This window comes from Scyliorhinus canicula, chromosome 26 (assembly GCF_902713615.1).
Source record: "Scyliorhinus canicula chromosome 26, sScyCan1.1, whole genome shotgun sequence".
In the NCBI taxonomy this organism is placed as follows: Eukaryota; Metazoa; Chordata; class Chondrichthyes; order Carcharhiniformes; family Scyliorhinidae; genus Scyliorhinus; species Scyliorhinus canicula.
In genome coordinates, this window is record NC_052171.1 from 10,350,817 (window position 1) to 10,374,002 (window position 23,186).

Sequence of the window (23,186 nt, forward strand, 5' to 3'; positions counted from 1 at the left end):
GTGACCTGTGACCTGAGTCCATCTCCCCGGTGACCTGTGAGCCCATCTTCTCAGTGAACTATGACCTGAGCCCATCTTCTCAGTGAACTGTGACCTGAGCCCACCTTCCCTGTGACCTGAGCCCACCTCCCAGTGACCTGTGACCTGAGCTAACTTCCTCAAAGAGCTGAGCCCATCTTCCAGTGAACTGTGACCTGAGCCCATCTTCTCTGTGACCTGAGCATACCTCCCGGTGACCTGTGACCTGAGCTAACCTCCTCAAAGAGCTGAGCCAATCTTCCTGTGACCTGAGCCCACCTTCCCCTGTGACCTGAGCCCACCTTCCCCTGTGACCTGAGCCCACCTTCCCCTGTGACCTGAGCCCACCTCCCGGTGACCTGTGACCTGAGCTAACCTCAAAGAGCTGAGCCCATCTTCTCAGTGAATTGTGACCTGAGCCCATCTCCCTGGTGACCTCAAACCTGAACCCACCTCCCCGGTGACCTATGACCTGAGCCCACCTCCCCAGTGACCTGTGACCGAGCCCACCTCCCCAGTGACCTGTGACCTGAGCCCACCTCCCCGGTGACTTGAGCCCACCTCCCCAGTGACCTGTGACCTGAGCCCACCTCCCCAGTGACCTGTGACCTGAGCCCACCTCCCCGGTGACCTGTGTCCTGAGCCCACTTGGACACCTGATCCTATTTCCGCTGCTGTTTCACACGGTCACCTCATGAAATGAAATGAAAATCGCTTATTGTCACGAGTAGACTTCAATGAAGTTACTGTGAAAAGCCCCTAGTCGCCACATTCCGGCGCCTGTCTGGGGAGGCCGGTACGGGAATCATTATGGGAAGGATGTGGATGCATTGGAAAGGGTGCAAAGGAGATTTACCAGGATGCTGCCTGGTTTGCAGGATAGGTCTTATGAGGAAAGTTTGAGGGAGCTAGGACTTTTCTCTTTGGAGCGGAGGAGGATGAGAGGTGACTTAATCGAGGTTCATAAGATGATGAGGGGGGTAGATAGAGTGGACGTTCAGAGACTATTTCCTCGGGTGGATGTAGCTGTTACGAGGGAGCATAACTATAAGATTCAGGGTGGGAGATATAGGAGGGATGTCCAAGGTAGGTTCTTTACTCAGAGTGGTTAGGGTGTGGAATGGACTGCCTGCTGTGATAGTGGAGTCGGACACTTTAGGAACTTTCAAGCGGTTATCGGATAGGCACATGGAGCACACCAGAATGACAGGGAGTGGGATAGCTTGATCTTGGTTTCGGACAATGCTCGGCACAACATCGAGGGCCGAAGGGCCTGTTCTGTGCTGCACTGTTCTATAGCAGAGCCGGGGTTGGACGAGAGCAATACTAGGCTGGGCTAAAACCAGAGGCTTGTCTCATACTTGCCTTTTTTTAACTGGAAAGCTACAACATTGTCTCCGATAATCTTTGTAACTGTGTTGTGTGTGTTTTGAAAGATGATGAAAGGACAGTTATGACAATGGAACCATTGTTTGGAGGTGTTGTAGATCACAGGGTGTCTGGTTGCTCTGGTAATATCCGCTGTTGATTTGCTCCAGTCTGGCTTATAGATGCTGCCGGGAGAGACGCCAACGTTCTTTCCCTCGCGTGACTGACCAGGAATCTCCCCCGTTGGCTATCAAATCCTGGGGTATCTCACCTAGAGGCAGATACACTGCGCCACAAAATTTTCCAGCATATTCCGTTATAATAATAATCTTTATTGTCACAAGTCGGCTGACATTAACGCTGCAATGAAGTTACTGTGAAAAGCCCCTAGTCGCCACATTCCGGCGCCTGTTCGGGTACACAGAGGGAGAATTCAGAATGTCCAATTCACCCTAACAAGCACGTCTTTCGGGACTTGTGGGAGGAAACCGGAGGACATCCACGCCGACACGGGGGAGAACGTGCAGACTCCGCCACAGGCAGTGACCCAAGCCGGGAATCGAACCCGGGTCCCTGTCGCCGTGAGGCAACAGTGGTAACCACTGTGCCACCGTGCCGCCCATTTGATTGGTTGGAAAAATGGAAAGGCAACTTATTATCTCAAGGGGGGACAGACTTCAGGGTGCTCCGTTGCAGAGGGATCTGGGTGTCCTAGTGCATGAGTCGCAGAAAATTATCATTGCAGGTACAGCCGGTGATAAAGGGAATGGGATGTTGGCATTTCTAGCTAAAGAGACAGAGTATAAAGGTAAGGAAGTGTTGTTGCAACTGTACAAGCCATTGGTGAGACCACTCCTGGAGTATTGAGCACAGTTTTGGTCCCATTATTTGAGGAAAGATGTGACACTGGAGGCAGTTCAGAGGAGGTTCACTAGATTGATTCCAGAGGTGAGAGGTTTGTCGTCTGAGGCGAGATTGAACAGTTTAGGCCGATACTCTCTGGAGTTTAGAAGAATGAGGGGAGATCAAATTGAAGTTCTCAAAATGCTAAAAGGTATGGAGGAAGTAGAGCAGACGCTCAATCTTGTGGGGAATTCTAGATCGAGAGGTCTTAGGATAAGAGTTCGCAAATTTAAAACAGATTTGAGAAGAAACTACTTTTCCCAAAGGGTTGTGAATCTGTGGAATTCGCTACCCTAGAGTGCAGTGGATGCTGGGACAGTGGGTAAATTTAAGGAGGAGTCAGACAGATTTTTAATTGGCAATGGGTTGAAGGGTTATGGAGAACGGGCTGGCTGGTGGAGTTGAGACCAGGATGAGATCAGCCATGATCGAATAGCGGAGCAGATTCGATGGGCCAAATGGCCTAATTCTGCTCCTCTATTTTATGAACTTACGATGTGTTTGTTGCCGAAACCTAAATGCCCTGGATCTGAGTCTCTTCTTGGCCATTTCAGGGGGCAGTTAAGACTTGACTCCATTGCTGTGGGTCTGGAGTCACATGTAGGCCAGACCAGGTAAGGACGGCCTTCTCAATCTTGCCCCTTGCCCGAGGTGTGGTGATCTTCAGGTTAAATCACCACCAGTCAGCTCTCCCCCCCCCCCCCCCCCCCCCCCCCCCCCAAAGGGGAAAGCAGCCTATGGTCATCTTACTCAATGCCCCCATTAATTTATCCTAAGATATTTTATGCTTTATTAACTGCTCTCACAACCTGCCCTGTCATCTTCAATGACTCATATACACCAAAGTCCCTCTGTTTCTGCACCTCTCCCAAAATAGGTCACCTCACACTCCATTGCGTTGAACTTCATCTGCCGCTTCTCTGCCCATGTCACCAACACGTTCATAACCTTTTGAAGTCCAAGGGTGTCCGCATCGGTGGTAACGATGTTTCCGACCTTCCGATCGCCCGCAAATTTTGAAATTGTGTCCTGCGCATCGCAGTCTGGGTCGTGAATGCACATCAGGAAGAGCGGGGGTCCCAACGCTGACCCCTGGAGGACTCCATGACAGACCTCCCTCCAATCTGAAGAATCGGAATGGTTGAAGTGAATGATGCAGATGTACTTGAGGGGTAACTCGACAAGCATCTGAAGGAGAAGGAGAAGAGGGGGTTACCATGGGAGATTGAGATGGAGAAAGATGAGAGGGTGGTCGATTGGATCATTAATCCCCATGTCCAAATGCAACAAGACCTGGACAATATTCAGGCTTGGGCTAAGTTACATCCGTGCCACACACGTGCCAGGCAATGACCATCTCCAACAAGAGAGAATCAAACCATCGCCCCCTTGACATTCAATGGCATTACCATCGCTGAATCCCTCACTATCAACATCCTGGGGGTTACCATTGACCAGACACTGAACTGGACCCAGCCATATAAATACTGTGGCTACCAGAGCAGGTCAGAGGCTGGGAATCCTGCGGAGAGTAACTCACCTCCTGACTCCCACCAAAGCCTGTCCACCATCTACAAGGACACAAGTCAGGAGTGTGAGGGAATACTCCCCACTTGCCTGGGTGAGTCCAGCTCCAACAACACTCAAGAAGCCCCACACCATCCAGGACAAAGCAGCCCCGCTTGATCGGCACCCCATCCACAAACATTCACTCCCTCCCCCACCGACGCACAGTGGCAGCCGTGTGTACCATCTACAAGATGCACTGCAGCAACTCACCAAGGCTCCTTAGACAGCACCTTCCAAACCCACGATCCTCTACCATCTAGAAGGACAAGGGCAGCAGATACCTGGGAACCCCACCACCTGGAGGTTCCCCTCCAAGTCACTCACCGCCCCGACTTGGAAATATATCGGCCGTTCCTTCACTGTCGCTGGGTCAAAATCCTGGAACTCCCTCCCTAACAGCACTGTGGGTGTACCTACACCACACGGAGTGCAGTGGCTCAAGAGGACAGCTCACCCACCACCTTCTGAAGGGCAACTAGGGATGGGCAACAAATGCTGGACTAGCCAGTGAAACCCGCATCCCGTAAATTAATTTAAAAAGTCTGGGCTGTTTCTGCTATCCTTTGTAATCATCTACAATCATCTCATTCAGTTGAGAGTTAGGCCTTCTTTCATTTATTCATTCTACGGGAAGTGGGTGCCACTGGCCGGTCCCAGCATTTATTGCCCATCCCCTAATTGCCCTTTGAGAAAGTGTCGCTAAATCTCCCAGTTTAACTGTGGTTAGCACTGCTGCCTCACAGTGCCAGGGACCGGGTTCAATTCAGGTCTTGGGTTACTGTCCGTGTGGAGTCTGTACGTTCGCCCCGTGTCTGCGTGAGTTTCCAACGGATGCTCTGGTTTCCTCCCACAGTCCAAAGATGCGCGGGTTGCGGGGATGGGATGGGGGAGTGGGTCCTAGGTGGGGGTGCTCTGTCAGAGGGTCGGTGCGGACGCGATGGGCCGAATGGCCTCTTTCTGCACTATCGGGATTCTCAAAAAAATGGGGGTAGAGCAAGGGGGAATGTAGTGAGCTACTCAGAGCTGGCATGGATCCAGTGGGCTGAATGGCCTCCTTTTGTTCTGTAATGGCTCTAAGTGCCAAGGCGGCTGCCGTGGACCTTTCCAGCCTTCAAGCGAACAGCCCTGTAAATCGTACCCTCGACATGCAAGTGCTGAGCAAGGATTCTAGCCTAGACTCACAGTACGGACACAGGCTAAGAATTACATGTCCCAGTGGCTATAAGAAGCATCTTCCGAGCTGGAGTGGGGATGTTTTGAGGTGCGCTCGGCCCCCGCAAACCCTCCAATACTGTGCGTCCAGGCCCGGAAACCAGGCCCTAGGAATTCGGGTCCGCCAACCTCCACCGTCGGCAAGGGACTCGTCGAAGTGTTGTCAGATGGGAAACGTGGCAGACAATCTGCCCACAGCAAGCCTCCACAAAGCGGGCGTCGTTCGCGTCGGGTCAGCTGTTTGAAATCAAACAAATTGGGGGCTGCTTGGCAGCATAAATTAATGGCAGCTGGCCCAGGCGCTGAGGTGAATGCGAATGCCAATTGGAAGCTGGGTTATGAGCGTCATCAAAGAGCTACGCTGCTGAGATTGGTGTTGAGTGAGCAATGTCGGAAAAGACTTGAAGGCGCCAAGTTGTTCGCGACGTGTTAGTTTAGTCCAGGTGAGGCTACTTAATGATTTGGATTTGTCATTCTGCCAGTGTGTTCCTGCTGCCCTGGACAATAACTTATCCCCCCAGAAACATAATTATTTGAAATAATACATTTAAAAGAAAAAGGCACATCGAATTGTTGCTTGTGCGAGCTTCCTGTGCAGAAAGTGGCTGGCATTACCCCAGAGCGTGGTCAGGAGAATTTTCCCTTGCGCTTCCAGATTGCTGGATCTGCTTCTTAATAATAATAATAATAATAATAATCGCTTATTGTCACAAGTCGGCTTCAAATGAAGTTACTGTGAAAAGCCCCTAGTCGCCACATTCCGGCGCCTGTTCGGGGAGGCCGCTACGGGAATTGAACCCGCGCTGCTGGCTTTGTTCTGCATTACCAGCCAGCTGTTTAGCCCACTGTGCTAAACCAGCCCTTCGAAATGAGCCAAGTCAAGTGGAACAAGTGCCAGTGTGGGGAAATGAGGGAAGAGTGATCATAATCTCGTCAGGTTTCGGTTAGCTATGGGACAATCGAGTGTTAAAGAAAAAAATTATGGATATAGAAATAATTGGGAGGGACAATTTCAATGGGGTGAGTAAGGAGCTGACCCAGGTATTTAAAAATAAATAAATTCCGAGTGCTCAATTCATTTTTTTTCCAATTAAGCGGCAATTTAGGGTGTCCAATTCACCTGCCCTGCACATCTTTGGGTTGTGGGGACGAAACGGGGGAGAATGTGCAAACTCCACACGGACAGTGACCCGGGGTTGGGATCGAACCTGGGACCTCGGTGCCGTGAGGCAGCAGTGCTAACCACTGCGCCACCTTAGCGCCTGGTGGATCAGGTATGACACACAGATCCAGAGCCCGCTGGATGGCAAAGGCGACAGAGGGTAAGAGGAAGCAGAAATAGCATGCGTGGGACTGGCAATACCAGGGAGAAACAGGCTGACTATGGAGAGGTCAGAGGGGAAGCAAAGGAAGAAATAAGAGAGGCAAAGAGAGAGTATGAGAAGAGGTCGGCAGCTAACGTCAAAAAGAAATACAAAACTTTTCTACGGGCATATGAATAGTAACAGTGGTAAAACGAGGGTCGGGACTGAGTAGGTTTAAATGAGGGGCTTACATGTGGAGGCAGAGAGCGTGAGTGAGGGACTCCAGTACTTTCTTCGAGACCCCAGTAACCCCCCCCCCACCCAAAGGCCTTTCCTATCCTCCCTCCCTGGGACCCTTGACACAGTACGGGGCGGCATGGCGGCACAGTGGTTAGCACTGTTGCTTCACAGCGCTCGGGTCTCAGGTTCGATTCCCGGCTTGGGTCACTGTCTGTCGGGAGTCTGCCCGTTCTCCCCGTGTCTGCGTGGGTTTCCTCCGGGTGCTCCGGTTTCCCCCCACAAGTCCCGAAAGACATGCTTGTTAGGTGAATTGGACATTCTGAATTCTCCCTCGTGTGTACCCAAACAGGCGCCGGAATGTGGCGACTAGGGGCTTTTCACAGTAACTTCATTGCGGTGTCAATGTAAGGCTACTTGTGACTATAATAAAGATTATTTATTATTATGGAGCCGGACACTTTAGGAACTTTTAAGCGTTTATTGGATAGGCATATGGAGTGCACTAGAATGATTGGGAGTAGGTTGATTTGATCTTAGTTTCAGACTAGTTCGGCACAACATCGTGAGCCGAAGGGCCTGTACTGTGCTGTACAGTTCTATGTTCTATTATTAAGCTCTGGCATTTATGTGCAGTACCTCTTCCGGCCACTGTGGCACCGTTTCTGGAGGGGGCTGATTGCCTCTTCAGCTCGCCAAGGTGGGACCTCTTCCCGTTAAATGGCAGCAGAGATCTTGAGGTTGGTGAGAATATATTCCCGAGACCCGCCATTCAGGCCATCGTGAGTGAGAGAGGTAACGGAGGGGACCTCGGTGAGGTTGGAGAAGCTGGGTCTGTAATCGGAAAAGAGGAGGTCGAGGGGAGAATGGATAAAGTGGTTCGAAATCATGATGGGTCTGGACAGAGCAGAAAGTGGAAGAATGTGATGCAACTGTTCTGTGGTTTCACGAAGCCATATAATCCCTACAGTGCAGAAGGAGGCCATTCGGTCCATCGAGTCTGCACCGACCCTCTGAAAGAGCGATCTACCCAGGCCCAATTCTCAATCCTATCCCCATAACCCTATCTTTGGGGGCAGCACGGTAGCATGGTGGTTAGCATAAATGCTTCACAGCTCCAGGCTCCCAGGTTCGATTCCCGGCTTGGGTCACTGTCTGTGCGGAGTCTGCACGTCCTCCCCGTGTGTGCGTGGGTTTCCTCCGGGTGCTCCGGTTTCCTCCCACAGTCCAAAGTTGTGCAGGTTAGGTGGATTGGCCATGCTAAATTGCCCGTAGTGTCCTAAAATGTAAGGTTAAGGGGGGGTTGTTAGGTTACGGGTATAGGGTGGATACGTGGGTTTGAGTAGGGTGATCATTGCTCGGCACAACATCGAGGGCCGAAGGGCCTGTTCTGTGCTGTACTGTTCTATGTTCTAGCCTGCACATCCTTAGACACTAAGGGCAATTTAGCATGGCCAATACACCTAACCTGCACATCTTTGGACACTAAGAGACAATTTAGCACGGCCAATCCACCTAACCTGTACATCTTTGGACACTAAGAGACAATTTAGCACGGCCAATCCACCTAACCTGTACATCGTTGGACACTAAGAGACAATTTAGCACGGCCAATCCACCTAACCTGCACATCTTTGGACACTAAGAGACAATTTAGCACGGCCAATCCACCTAACCTGCACATCTTTGGTCTGTGGGAGGAAACTGGAGCACCCGGAGGAAACCCACGCAGACACGGGGAGAACGTGCAGACTCCGCGCCCGAGGTTGGAATTGAACCCGGGCCCCTGGCGCCTGTGAGGCGCCAGTGCTAACCATTGTGCAGCCAGCCCTGGCCAGCTTTCCACCTCGTCAACCGAGTTGTGACTGTGTTAGTTTCAAGGCTCAAATTGTGCGAAGGCAGGAGTGTGTAATGGGGACCGATTAGTGGTTGAAAGCAAGGTGTAATTTGCAATGAAAAATATTTGCGGGAAGTGCTTTTCATAGAGCCTTGGGCAGCAATAGTGGAATTAAAGCGGCGAGGCGGTTATTGATCTTGAATCTTCCTCTTTGTGCATTGTTGGGTGCCAGGAGCAACACAAACAGCTCCTCCTAGGGGGAGGCGGTGGTATTGTCGCTGGACTAGTAAACCAGAGACCCAGAGTAATGCCAGGTTCAAATCCTGCCACTGCAGATGGTGAAATCTGACATCAATAAAACTCTGAATTGAAAACTCTAACCACGAATGGCGGTGGTTATTGGGCGGCACGGTAGCACAAGTGGTTAGCATTGTCGCTTCACAGCGCCAGGGTCCCAGGTTCGATTCCCGGCTTGGGTCACTGTCTACGCGGATTCTGCACGTTCTCCCCCCCGTGTCTGCGTGGGTTTCCTCCCATAGAACATACAGTGCATTCGGCCATTCGGCCCATCGAGTCTGCACCGACCCACTTAAGCCCTCACTTCCACCCAATAACCCCTCCTAACCTTTTTGGTCACTAAGGGCAATTTAGCGTGGCCAATCCACCTAACCTGCACGTCTTTGGACTGTGGGAGGAAACCGGAGCACCCGGAGGAAACCTACGCAGGCACGGGGGAGAATCTGCAGACTCCGCACAGACAGTGACCCAGCGGGGAATCGAACCTGGGACCCTGGCGCTGTGAAGCCACAGTGCTATCCACTTGTGCTACTGCGCTGCCCTCAAAAAGATCCAAAGATGTGCAGGTAATGTGGATTGGCCACGTTAAGTGTCCAAAAAGGCTGGGTGGGGGGTTACTGGGTTACGGGGATAGGGTGGAGGTCTGCTCTTTCCAAGAGCTGGTGCAGAGTTGATGGGCCGAATGGCCTCCTTCTGCACTGTAAATTCTATGGTACGAACCACATTGCTGCAAAAACCTGTCTGGTTCGCTAATGTCCTTTAGGGAAGGAAATCTGCCGTTCTTTACCCGGCCGAGCCTACATGTGACTCCAGACCCACAGCAACGTGATCGACTCTTAACTGCCCCTCAAGGGCAATTAGGAATGGGCAATAAATGCTGGCACAGCCTGCGACACCCACGACCCATGAACGAATTTAAAAAACACGATAAAATCCCTCTGGGAGATGCTGTGAGAGTGTTTTCCCCTCACTGGCTGGGCCATATTCCCATTTCGGATCGAGAGGAGGAAACGCCTCTTTCTCCCGAATATTGAGAACTCGCTCCCTCAGGGAGCTGGTGATGCTCCACCGTTGAGTTCATCCCAGATAGAAAGGTGGACACTGAGGGAGTTCAAGGATGTAGGGGCGATGGAGGAAGGTGGGCCTGAGGTTGGAGGTCAGCCTTGCTTAATGGTTGCCACATGGCTGTCCCCCCCCCCCTCCAAAGCCTGTCCACCACCTACCTACAAGGCACAAGTCAGGAGTGTGAGGGAATACTCTCCACTTGCCTAGATGAGTGCAGCTCCCAACAACACTCGAGAGGCTCGAGACCATCCAGGAAAAAGCAGCCCCGCTTGATCGGCGCCCCATCCACAAACATTCGCCCATGTGCCATCCATGAGGTGCACTGCTGCAATGTGGCATGCCTCTCTTCGACAACAAACCCACACCCGTGACCATCTAGGGGAATGACAGCAGGCAGACTCCTCCAACAGTGCAGCACTCCCTCAGCCCTAGCTCTTGGGCTCGAGTCCAGGAGACAGACTTGGTCCCACAACCTTCTGACATAGACGAGCAGAATCACAGAATCATTGCGGCGCAAAAGGAGGCCATTCGGCCCATCGTGTCCGTACTAGCTCTCCAAACGGGCCATTATGTGCCGTTCCCCGACCTCTTCCCCGTACCCTTGAGCATTGTTTCTATTCAAATAATCACCCAATACCCTCTGGAACGCCTCGATTGAAGCTGCCTCCACCACACTTGCAGACAGTGCATTCCAGACCCAAACCACTCGCTGTTTTCTTTCTCCCATCACGTTTGCTTCTTTTGCAAATCACTTTAAATCTGTCCCCTCTCGATCCTTTTCCCAGCGGGAACGGTTTCTCCCCGTCTACTCTCTCTTCAGGAATTTATTTATTTATTTTTTTTTTTATAAATTTAGAGTACCCAATTAATTGTTTCCAATTAAGGGGCAATTTAGCTTTTCCAATCCACCTACTCTGCACATCTTTGGGTTGTGGGGGGGCGAAACCCACACAGACACGGGGAGAATGTGCAAAGTCCACACGGACAGTGACCCAGAGCCGGGATCGAACCTGGGACCTCAGCGCCGTGAGGCGGTTGTGCTAACCATTAGGCCACCGTGCTGCCCCTTCTCCTCAGGAATTTGAACGTCTCTATCAAATCTCCTCTCAGCCTTCTTCTCTCCCAGGAGAATCCGATCTGTCCTCACAACCGAAGTTTCTCATCCCTGAATCGTTCTTGTGAACCTCCTCTGCACTCGCTCCAATGTGTTCACATCCTTCCTGTAGTGTGGCACCCAGAACTGTGCTCAATATTCCAGCCGAGGTCTAACTGGTGTCTTGTATAAGTTCAGAATAACCTCCTCGCTCTCGCACTCTGTACCCCTATTAATAAAGCCCAGAATACCATTTGTTTTATTTATTGTTTTAAATTTAGAGTACGCAATTCTCTGTTTTCCAATTAAGGGGCAATTTAGTGTGGCCAATCCACCTACTTGGGTTGTAGGGGTGAGACCCACGCAGACATGGGGAGAACGTTCAAACTCCACACGGACAGTGACCCGGGGCCGAGATTAAACCCGGGTCCTCGGCGTCGTGAGGTGGCTGTGCTAACCACTGCGCCACCATACTGCCCTTACTATTGATCTCCACCTTTATTGATCTACGCAAATATTCGCCCAAGTCCCTCCTCTTCTGCACCCCCTTTAAGCATTGTACCCCTTATTTTGTATTGTGTCTCCATGTTCTTCCTGCCAACGTGAATCACCTCACACTTCTCCGCATTGAACTTCATCTGCCGCCCACTCCACCCACTTGTCTATGTCCTTTAGAAGATGTAAACTGTTCTAAATACTTACAAGTTTTGTGTCAGCCGCAAAGTTTTAAATAGTCCCCTGCACACCATGATCTAGATCAGGGGTGGGCAAACTTTTCCGTGCAAGGGCCGCATTCAGAAATTCACAATTCACAAAGGGCCGCATAGTATATTAAGTAAATAATTACTTCACCCGGTTATGATTGTGGGCGCCTCATATAGAACATAGAACAGTACAGCACAGAACAGGCCCTTCGGCCCTTGACGTTGTGCCAAGCAATGATCACCCTACTCAAGTCAACGTATCCACCCTATACCAGTAAGTAACCCAACAGCCCCCCCACCCATTAACCTTTAAAAAAAAAAATTTAAAAAAAAAAAAAAAAAAAAAATTTTTTTTAAATTTTTTTTTTTTTTTTTTTAATGACTTGGTGGGCCGCAGAAATACCTTTGGCGGGCCGCATGCGGCCCGCGGGCCGTAGTTTGCCCACCCCTGATCTAGATCATTAAAATATATTCGGAAAAGCAAGAGTCCCAATACTGACCCTGGGGAACACCACAACAAACCTTCCTCCAGCCCCAGAAATATCCATTGACCGTCACTCTCTGCCTCCTACAATTCAGCCAATTTTGTATCCACGTTGTTACTGTCCCTTTTAGTCCATGAGCTTTAATGTTTTTCACAAGTCTGTTGTGTGGCACTGTGTCGAATGTCTTCTGGAAGTCCATCGCATCAAGAACGTTGCCCTCATCGACCCTCTCTGTGACCACCTCAAAACTATCCAGCAATTCAGTAAATATGATTTCCCCTTTAGCAATCCATACAGGCTCTTCCTAATCAACCCACATGGCGCCTTATTCTCTTGCGAATAATTGTTTCTAGAAGCTTCTCCAGCGCGGATGTTAAACCGGCTGGCCTGAAACCGCTGGGGCTTTTCCCTTGCAACCTGTTGAAAGCAAACTTCCTCCTGTGGAGTCGGTGTGCCAATAAGCAGTTAATCCACATTGGAATATTGGCCAGGACACCGTGAGACATAGCTACCCTTCTTCGGATAGTGACGTGGGAGCTCTTAACAGCCCCCGGGAACAGTGAGAAGAGTAAAAGCCTTCAGATTCCTGACGTACTCAAAGGTCACAGTGTGAGTCACCATCTAAATCTTAACAGTGCAAATCTCCAAGTTAACTTGCCTTCAACTTACGCTTCAGTATAAGACGAGCAAGTGAAAATCCTTCACCTCTGAGACCTGCATCTGCATCCTCCCCCCTCACCTCAGAGGATTTGCGCCTTCTTGAGCCGCTGCGGGCCGTGTGGTGTAGGTACACCCACAGTGCTGTTAGGGAGGGAGTTCCAGGATTTTGCCCCAGCGACAGTGAAGGAACGGCCGATATATTTCCAAGTCGGGGCGGTGAGTGACTTGGAGGGGAACCTCCAGGTGGTGGGGTTCCCAGGTATCTGCTGCTCTTGACCTTCTAGATGGTAGAGGATCGTGGGTTTGGAAGGTGCTGCCTAAGGAGCCTTGGTGAGTTGCTGCAGTGCATCTTGTAGATGGTACACACGGCTGCCACTGTGCGTCGGTGGTGGAGGGAGTGAATATTTGTGGATGGGGTGCCGATCAAGCGGGGGGCTGCTTTGTCCTGGATGGTGTTGAGCTTCTTGAGTGTTGTTGGGAACCGCACTCATCCAGGCAAGTGGAGAGTATTCCCTCACACTCCTGGCTTGTGCCTTGTAGATGGTGGACAGGCTTTGGGGGGAGTCAGGAGGTGAGTTACTCTCCGCAGGATTCCCAGCCTCTGGCCTGCCCCAGTAGCCACAGTCTTTAGAGGTCAAGTATTAATTTGCTTTGCTTCTCTTACAGGTGGTGAGTCACGTATCGACCCAGCAAGGGTTTGATTTGGAGCTTGGTTATCGATTATTGGCGGTTTGCGCTGCCCACAGAGAGATGTTCCGTCCCAAATCGGCAGGTAAGGGGCAACTACTCACCACCGCATTTGCCTCTATAGCATTAATGTAACAGAGGGGTGAACTGTGAAAAGCCCCTAGTCGCCACATTCCGGCGCCTGTCCGGGGAGGCTGGTACGGGAATCAAACCGTGCTGCTGGCCTGCTTGATAAGCCAGCGATTTAGCCTTGTGAGCTAAACCAGCCCCTGGGTTTCAAACCAGGATCTGTCTCTCGCTGGTTTTATATATCCTATGAATGCTGATAAACACATGAACTGTGTGGCAGTAAATAAGTAGCTACCCTGTAGTAACCCGTGAACAGCGCAGGAAAAGACCTGACCGACAGGTCAGAGAGACGGGTGGGTCACCTCGCAGATGTGGTTCAACACAGAGAGGTCTGATGCTGTGGGCGGAGCAGTGGTTAGCACTGCTGCCTCACGGCGCCGGGGACCCGGGTCCGATTCCGGCCTTGCGTGGCTATCTGTGTCACGTTCTCCCCGTGTGGGTTTCCTCCGGGTGCTCCAGTTTCCTCCAAAGCATGAGGTGGGGTTACAGGGAGTGGGACTTCCCTGCTAATTCTAATTTCGAAAGGAAGAATAAGGAGCTTAAAGAGGGTGGAGAAACAGCAAAACCTCAGGCTGAGTGGACATAGCTCTTACAGATTTATAGATTCATAGAATCCCCATGGCCATTCGGCCCATTGAAGCTGCACCGACCCTTGAAATTGGCACTCTAGTCCTGCCCACCCCTCCGTGTCCCAGTAACTCCACCGCCTAACCTGCACATCTCCGGAGCACCCGGAGGAAACCCAGGCAGACACGGTGCAGACTCCACACAGACAGTCATCCAAGGCCGGAATTGAACCCGAGTCCCTGGCGCTGTGAGGCAGCAGTGCTAACCACTGTGCCGCCGCCGCTTGAGAAGGTTGATGAACAGGCACAGGCGATCCTCGTCTTCACCAAGAAAGGAATTCCAGTCAAAACATTGGAGGAGCGCACGATACCATTTATCACTGCGTTCTCCCCCATCTGGGGTGGGCTAGTCTGCTGTGTACATGGGGGAAGAATGTGTAAACCATGAGTGGGTGAAGAAGTTGTGCTTATTCTTGAAGCAGAGAAGGATAAGGAGAGATTTGCTGGCGATGGTTTAATTCTTGAATGGTTTTACTCGAGTAAACCGGGAGAATAATAATCTTTATTCGTGTCACAAGTCGGCTCACATTAACGCTGCAATGAGGTTACTGTGAAAAGCCCCTAGTCGCCACATTCCGGCGCCTGTTCGGGTACACGGAGGGAGAATTCAGAATGTCCAATTCACCCAACAAGCACGTCTTTCGGGACAGACAGTGACCCGAGCTGGGAATCGAAGCCGGGTCCCTGCCACTCTGTGAAGCCCCAGTGCTAACCACTGTGCTATCGTGCCACCCAGTTGCCAGTGGGGTGCATGGAGAGGCAGAGGGAAAAAGAAAAACAGGTCACATGAGGGAGAACTTTCTTGGGGCTTGGGAGCAGAAATAGGAATGCAGCCGATGCACATCTGCGACTATAGGTGACCTTCATTCCAGTATTGTACAAGACACATTACTGTACTCCAGTGTTATACAGTGATACACCTACACTCTCTAGTACTGTACCCCAGTGTTATACAGTGACACACCGACACTCTCTAGTACTGTACCCCAGTGTTATACAGTGACACACCGACACTCTCTAGTACTGTACCCCAGTGTTATACAGTGACACACCTACACTCTCTAGTACTGCACCCAAGTGTTATACAGTGATACACCGACACTCTCTAGTACTGTACCCCAGTGTTATACAGTGACACACCTACACTCTCTAGTACTGTACTCCAGTGTTATACAGTGATACACCGACACTCTCTAGTACTGTACCCCAGTGTTATACAGTGACACACCTACACTCTCTAGTACTGTACCCCAGTGTTATACAGTGATACACCGACACTCTCTAGTACTGTACCCAGTGTTATACAGTGATACACCGACACTCTCTAGTACTGTACCCCAGTGTTATACAGTGACACACCTACACTCTCTAGTACTGTACTCCAGTGTTATACAGTGACACACCGACACTCTCTAGTACTGTACTCCAGTGTTATACAGTGACACACCGACACTCTCTAGTACTGTACCCCAGTGTTATACAGTGACATCCCTACACTCTCTAGTACTGTACTCCAGTGTTATACAGTGACATCCCTACACTCTCTAGTACTGTAGACCAGTGTTATACAGTGACACACCTACACTCTCTAGTACTGTACCCCAGTGTTATACAGTGACACACCGACACTCTCTAGTACTGTACCCCAGTGTTATACAGTGACACACCGACACACTCTAGTACTGTACCTCAGTGTTATACAGTGACATCCCTACACTCTCTAGTACTGTACCCCAGTGTTATACAGTGACATCCCTACACTCTCTAGTACTGTAGACCAGTGTTATACAGTGACACACCTACACTCTCTAGTACTGTACCCCAGTGTTATACAGTGACACACCGACACTCTCTAGTACTGTACCCCAGTGTTATACAGTGACACACCGACACACTCTAGTACTGTACCTCAGTGTTATACAGTGACACACCGACACTCTCTAGTACTGTACCCCAGTGTTATACAGTGACACCCCTACACTCTCTAGTACTGTACCCAAGTGTTATACAGTGACACACCTACACTCTCTAGTACTGTAGACCAGTGTTATACAGTGACACACAGACACACTCTAGTACTGTACCCCAGTGTTATACAGTGACATCCCTACACTCTCTAGTACTGTACCCCAGTGTTATACAGTGACACACCGATTCTCTCTAGTACTGTACCCCAGTGTTATACAGTGACACACCTACACTCTCTAGTACTGTACTCCAGTGTTATACAGTGACACACCTACACTCTCTAGTACTGTACCCCAGTGTTATACAGTGACACACCGACACTCTCTATTACTGTACCCCAGTGTTATACAGTGACACACCTACACTCTCTAGTACTGTACTCCAGTGTTATACAGTGACACACCTACACTCTCTAGTACTGTACCCCAGTGTTATACAGTGACACACCTACACTCTCTAGTACTGTACCCCAGTGTTATACAGTGACACACCTACACTCTCTAGTACTGTACCCCAGTGTTATACAGTGACACACCTACATTCTCTAGTACTGTACCCCGGTGTTATACAGTGACACACCTACACTCTCTAGCAATGTACTCCAGTGTTATACAGTGGCACACCTACGCTCTCTACTACTGTATCCCAGTGTTATACAGTGACACACCGACACACTCTAGTACTGTATCCCAGTGTTATACAGTGACACACCTACACTCTCTAGTACTGTACCCCAGTGTTATACAGTGACACAGCGACACTCTAGTACTGTACCCCAGTGTTATACAGTGACACACCGACACTCTCTAGTACTGTACCCCAGTGTTATACAGTGACACACCTACACTCTCTAGTACTGTACCCCAGTGTTATACAGTGACACACCGACACTCTCTAGTACTGTACCCCAGTGTTATACAGTGACACACCGACACTCTCTAGTACTGTACCCCAGTGTTATACAGTGACACACCGACACTCTCTAGTACTGTACCCCAGTGTTATACAGTGACACACCTACACTCTCTAGTACTGTACCCCAGTGTTATACAGTGACACACCTACACTCTCTAGTACTGTACCCCAGTGTTATACAGTGACACACCTACACTCTCTAGTACTGTACCCCAGTGTTATTCAGTGACACACCGACACTCTCTAGTACTGTACCCCAGTGTTATACAGTGACACACCTACACTCTCTAGTACTGTACCCCAGTGTTATACAGTGACACACCGACACTCTCTAGTACTGTACCCCAGTGTTATACAGTGACACACCGACACTCTCTAGTACTGTACCCCAGTGTTATACAGTGACACACCGATACTCTCTAGTACTGTACCCCAGTGTTATACAGTGATACACCTACACTCTAGTACTGTACCCCAGTGTTATACAGTGACACACCTACACTCTCTAGTACTGTACCGCAGTGTTATACAGTGACACACCTACACTCTCTAGTACTGTACCCCAGTGTTATACAGTGACACACCTACACTCTCTAGTACTGTACCCCAGTGTTATACAGTGATACACCTACACTCTAGTACTGTACCCCAGTGTTATACAGTGACACACCTACACTCTCTAGTACTGTACCGCAGTGTCATACAGTGATACACCTACACTCTCTAGTACTGTACCCCAGTGTTATACAGTGACACACCTACACTCTCTAGTACTGTACCCCAGTGTTATACAGTGATACACCTACACTCTCTAGTACTGTACCCCAGTGTTAAACAGTGACACACCTACACACTCTGGTACTGTACCCCAGTGTTATACAGTGACACACCTACACTCTCTAGTACTGTACCCCAGTGTTATACAGTGACACACCTACTCTCTAGTACTGTACCCCAGTGTTATACAGTGACACACCTACACTCTCTAGTACTGTACCCCAGTGTTATACAGTGACACACTGACACTCTCTAGTACTGTACCCCAGTGTTATACAGTGACACACCGACACACTCTAGTACCGTACCCCAGTGTTATACAGTGACACACCTACACTCTCTAGTACTGTACACCAGTGTTATACAGTGACACACTGAAACTCTCTAGTACTGTACCCCAGTGTTATACAGTGACACACCGACACTCTCTAGTACTGTACCCCAGTGTTATACAGTGACACACCAACACTCTCCAGTACTGTACCCCAATGTTATACAGTGACACACCTACACTCTCTAGTACTGTACCCCAGTGTTATAGAGTAACACACCTACACTCTCTAGTACTGTACCCCAGTGTTATAGTGACACACCTACACTCTCTAGTACTGTACCCCAGTGTTATACAGTGACACACCTACACTCTCTAGTACTGTACCCCAGTGTTATACAGTGACACACCTACACTCTCTAGTACTGTATCCCAGTGTTATACAGTGACGCACCTACACTCTCTAGTACTGTACCCCAGTGTTATACAGTGACACACCTACACTTTCTAGTACTGTACACCAGTGTTATACAGTGACACACCGACACTCTGTAGTACTGTATCCCAGTGTTATAGTGACACCCCTACACTCTCTAGTACTGTACCCCAGTGTTATACAGTGACACACCGACACTCTCTAGTACTGTACCCCAGTGTTATACAGTGACACACCTACACTCTCTAGTACTGTACCCCAGTGTTATACAGTGACACACCGACACTCTCTAGTACTGTACCCCAGTGTTATACAGTGACACACCGACACTCTCTAGTACTGTACCCCAGTGTTATAGAACATAGAACATAGAACACTACAGCGCAGTACGGGCCCTTCGGCCCTCGATGTTGCGCCGACCTGTGAAACCATCTGAAGCCTATCTGACCTACACTATTCCACATTCATCCATATGTCTATCCAGTGACCACTTAAATACCCTTAAAGTTGGCGAGTCTACTACTATTGCAGGCAGGGCGTTCCACACCCCTACTACTCTCTGAGTAAAGAAACTGCCTCTGACATCTGTCCTATATCTCTCACCCCTCAATTTAAAGCTATGTCCCCTCGTGTTGGTCATCACCATCCGAGGAAAAAGACTCTCACTGTCCACCCTATCTAACCCTCTGACTATCTTATATGTCTCTATTAAGTCACCTCTCAGCCTTCTCCTCTCTAACGAAAACAACCTCAATTCCCTGAGCCTTTCCTCGTAAGACCTTCCCTCCATACCAGGCAACATCCTAGTAAATCTCCTCTGAACCCTTTCCAAAGCTTCCACATCCTTCCTATAATGTGGTGACCAGAACTGCACGCAGTACTCCAGGTGTGGCCGCACCAGAGTTATGTACAGCTGCAGCATGACCTTGTGGTTCCGAAACTCAATCCCCCTGCTTATAAAGGCTAGCACACCATATGCCTTCTTAACAGCCCTATTAACCTGGGTGGCAACTTTCAGGGATTTATGTACCTGGATGCCGAGATCTCTCTGTTCATCTACACTACCAAGAATCTTGCCATTAGCCCAGTACTCTGCATTCCTGTTACTCCTTCCAAAGTGAACCACCTCACACTTTTCCGCATTAAACTCCATCTGCCACCTCTCAGCCCAGCTCTGCAGCTTATCTATGTCCCTCTGTATCCTATAACATCCTTCAGCAGTATCCACAACTCCACCGACCTTCGTGTCATCTGCAAATTTACTAACCCATCCTTCTACACCCTCTTCCAGGTCATTTATAAAAATGACAAACAGCAGTGGCCCCAAAACAGATCCTTGCGGTACACCACTAGTAACTGAACTCCAGGATGAACATTTGCCATCAACCACCACCCTCTGTCTTCTTTCAGCTAGCCAATTACTGATCCAAACCGCTAAATCACCTTCAATTCCATACTTCCTTATTTTCTGCAATAGCCTACCGTGGGGAACCTTATCAAACGCCTTACTGAAATCCATATACACCACATCAACAGCTTTACCCTGATCCACCTGTTTGGTCACCTTCTCAAAAAACTCAATAAGATTTGTGAGACATGACCTACCCTTCACAAAACCGTGTTGAGTATCGCTAATCAACTTGTTCTTTTCAAGATGATTATAAACCCTATCTCTTATAACCTTTTCCAACATTTTACCCACAACCGAAGTAAGGCTCACAGGTCTATAATTACCAGGGTTGTCTCTACTCCCCTTCTTGAACAAGGGGACAACATTTGCTATCCTCCAGTCTTCCGGCACTATTCCTGTCGACAAAGACGACATAAAGATCAAGAACAAAGGCTCAGCAATCTCCTCCCTGGCTTCCCAGAGAATCCTAGGATAAATCCCATCTGGCCCAGGGGACTTATCTATTTTGACATTTTCTAAAATTGCTAACACCTCCTCCTTTTGAACCTCAATTCCATCTAGCCTGGTCGACTGAACCTGAGTGTTCTCCTCGACAACATTGTCTTTCTCCAGTGTAAACACTGACGAAAAATATCCATTTAATGCTTCCCCTATCTCCTCTGATTCCACACACAACTTTCCACTACTATCCTTGATTGGCCCTAATCTTACTCGAGTCATTCGTTTGTTCCTGATATACCTATAGAAAGCCTTAGGGTTTTCCTTGATCCTATCCGCCAACGACTTTTCGTGTCCTCTCCTTGCTCTTCTTAACTCTCCCTTTAGGTCCTTCCTGGCTAACCTGTAACTCTCAAGTGCCCTAACTGAGCCTTCATGTCTCATCCTAACATAAGCCTTCTTCTTCCTCTTGACAAGTGCTTCAACTTTCTTAGTAAACCACGGCTCCCTTGCTCGACAACTTCCTCCCTGCCTGACAGGTACATACTTATCAAGGACACGCAGTAGCTGTTCCTTGAAAAAGCTCCACATTTCGATTGTACCCATCCCCTGCAGTTTCCTTCCCCATCCTATACCTCCTAAATCTTGCCGAATAGCATCATAATTGCCTTTCCCCCAGCTATAATTCTTGCCTTGCGGTATATACCTATCCCTGCCCATTGCTAAAGTAAACATAACCGAGTTGTGATCACTATCACCAAAGTGCTCACCTACATCTAAATCTAACACCTGGCCGGGTTCATTACCCAGTACCAAATCCAATGTGGCCTCGCCCCTTGTTGGCCTGTCTACATACTGTGTCAGAAAACCCTCCTGCACACACTGCACAAAAACTGACCCATCTATAGTACTCGAACTATAGTATTTCCAGTCAATATTTGGAAAGTTAAAGTCTCCCATAACAACTACCCTGTTACTCTCGCTCCTGTCAAGAATCATCTTTGCAATCCTTTCCTCTACATCTCTGGGACTATTCGGAGGTCTATAGACAACTCCCAACAGGGGACCTCTCCTCTACTGTTCCTAACCTCGGCCCATACTGCCTCAGTAGACGAGTCCTCAAGCGTCCTTTCTACCGCCGTAATACTTTCCTTGATTAACAATGCCACACCCCCCCCTCTTTTACCATCTTCTCTAGTACTGTACCCAAGTGTTATACAGTGACACACCGACACTCTCTAGTACCGTACCCCAGTGTTATACAGTGACACACCTACACTCTCTAGTACTGTACCCCAGTGTTATACAGTGACACACCGACACTCTCTAGTACTGTACCCCAGTGTTATACAGTGACACACAGACACTCTCTAGTACTGTATCCCAGTGTTATACAGTGACGCACCAACACTCTCTAGTATTGTATCCCAGTGTTATACAGTGACACACCGACACTCTCTAGTACTGTATCCCAGTGTTATACAGTGACATATTGACACTCTCTAGTACTGTACCCAAGTGTTATACAGTGACACACCGACACTCTCTAGTACCGTACCCCAGTGTTATACAGTGACACACCTACACTCTCTAGTACTGTACCCCAGTGTTATACAGTGACACACCTACACTCTCTAGTACTGTACCCCAGTGTTATACAGTGACACACCTACACTCTCTAGTACTGTACACCAGTGTTATAGTGACACACCGACACTCTCTAGTACTGTACACCAGTGTTATACAGTGACACACCTACACTCTCTAGTACTGTACCCCAGTGTTATAGAGTAACACACCTACACTCTCTAGTACTGTATCCCAGTGTTATAGTGACACACCAACACTCTCCAGTACTGTACCCCAATGTTATACAGTGACACACCTACACTCTCTAGTACTGTACCCCAGTGTTATAGAGTAACACACCTACACTCTCTAGTACTGTACCCCAGTGTTATAGTGACACACCGACACTCTCTAGTACTGTACCCCAGTGTTATACAGTGACACACCTACACTCTCTAGTACTGTATCCCAGTGTTATACAGTGACACACCTACACTCTCTAGTACTGTACCCCAGTGTTATACAGTGACACACCTACACTTTCTAGTACTGTACACCAGTGTTATACAGTGACACACCGACACTCTGTAGTACTGTATCCCAGTGTTATAGTGACACCCCTACACTTTCTAGTACTGTACACCAGTGTTATACAGTGACACACCGACACTCTGTAGTACTGTATCCCAGTGTTATAGTGACACCCCTACACTCTCTAGTACTGTGCCCCAGTGTTATACAGTGACACACCTACACTCTCTAGTACTGTACCCCAGTGTTATACAGTGACACACCGACACTCTCTAGTACTGTACCCCAATGTTATAGTAAGAAGTCTTACAACACCAGGTTAAAGTCCAACAGGTTTGTTTCAAACACGAGCTTTCGGAGCACGGCTCCTTCTTCAGGTGAATGGAAAGGCTTGTTCCAGAAATGTTTATATAGACACAGTCAGAGATGCCCCGGAATGCGAGCACCTGCAGGCAATCAAATCATCAAAGATGCAGAGAGAGAGGTAACTCCAGGTTAAAGAGGTGTGAATTGTCCCAAGCCTATCAACAGGCAGGACTGTTCCCTTCCAGTTGGGGAACACTTCAGCAGTCAAGGACATTCAGCCTCTGATCTCCGGGTCAGCATTCTACAAGGAGGCCTTCAGGAGACGCGACAACGCAAAATTGCTGAGCAAAAACTTATAGCTAAGTTCCAC

At 49.2% G+C, this 23,186-nt stretch overlaps 1 protein-coding gene across 1 annotated transcript in view; it reads left to right on the forward strand.

Moving 5' to 3' along the window:
- LOC119957553 (zinc finger MIZ domain-containing protein 1-like) overlaps positions 1-23,186 on the forward strand; it is a 191,096-nt gene that overhangs the window by 46,617 nt on the left and 121,293 nt on the right. The window contains 1 exon segment of the mRNA XM_038785701.1: positions 13,419-13,524. Within this exon segment, the coding sequence (XP_038641629.1) occupies positions 13,419-13,524 (106 nt within the window).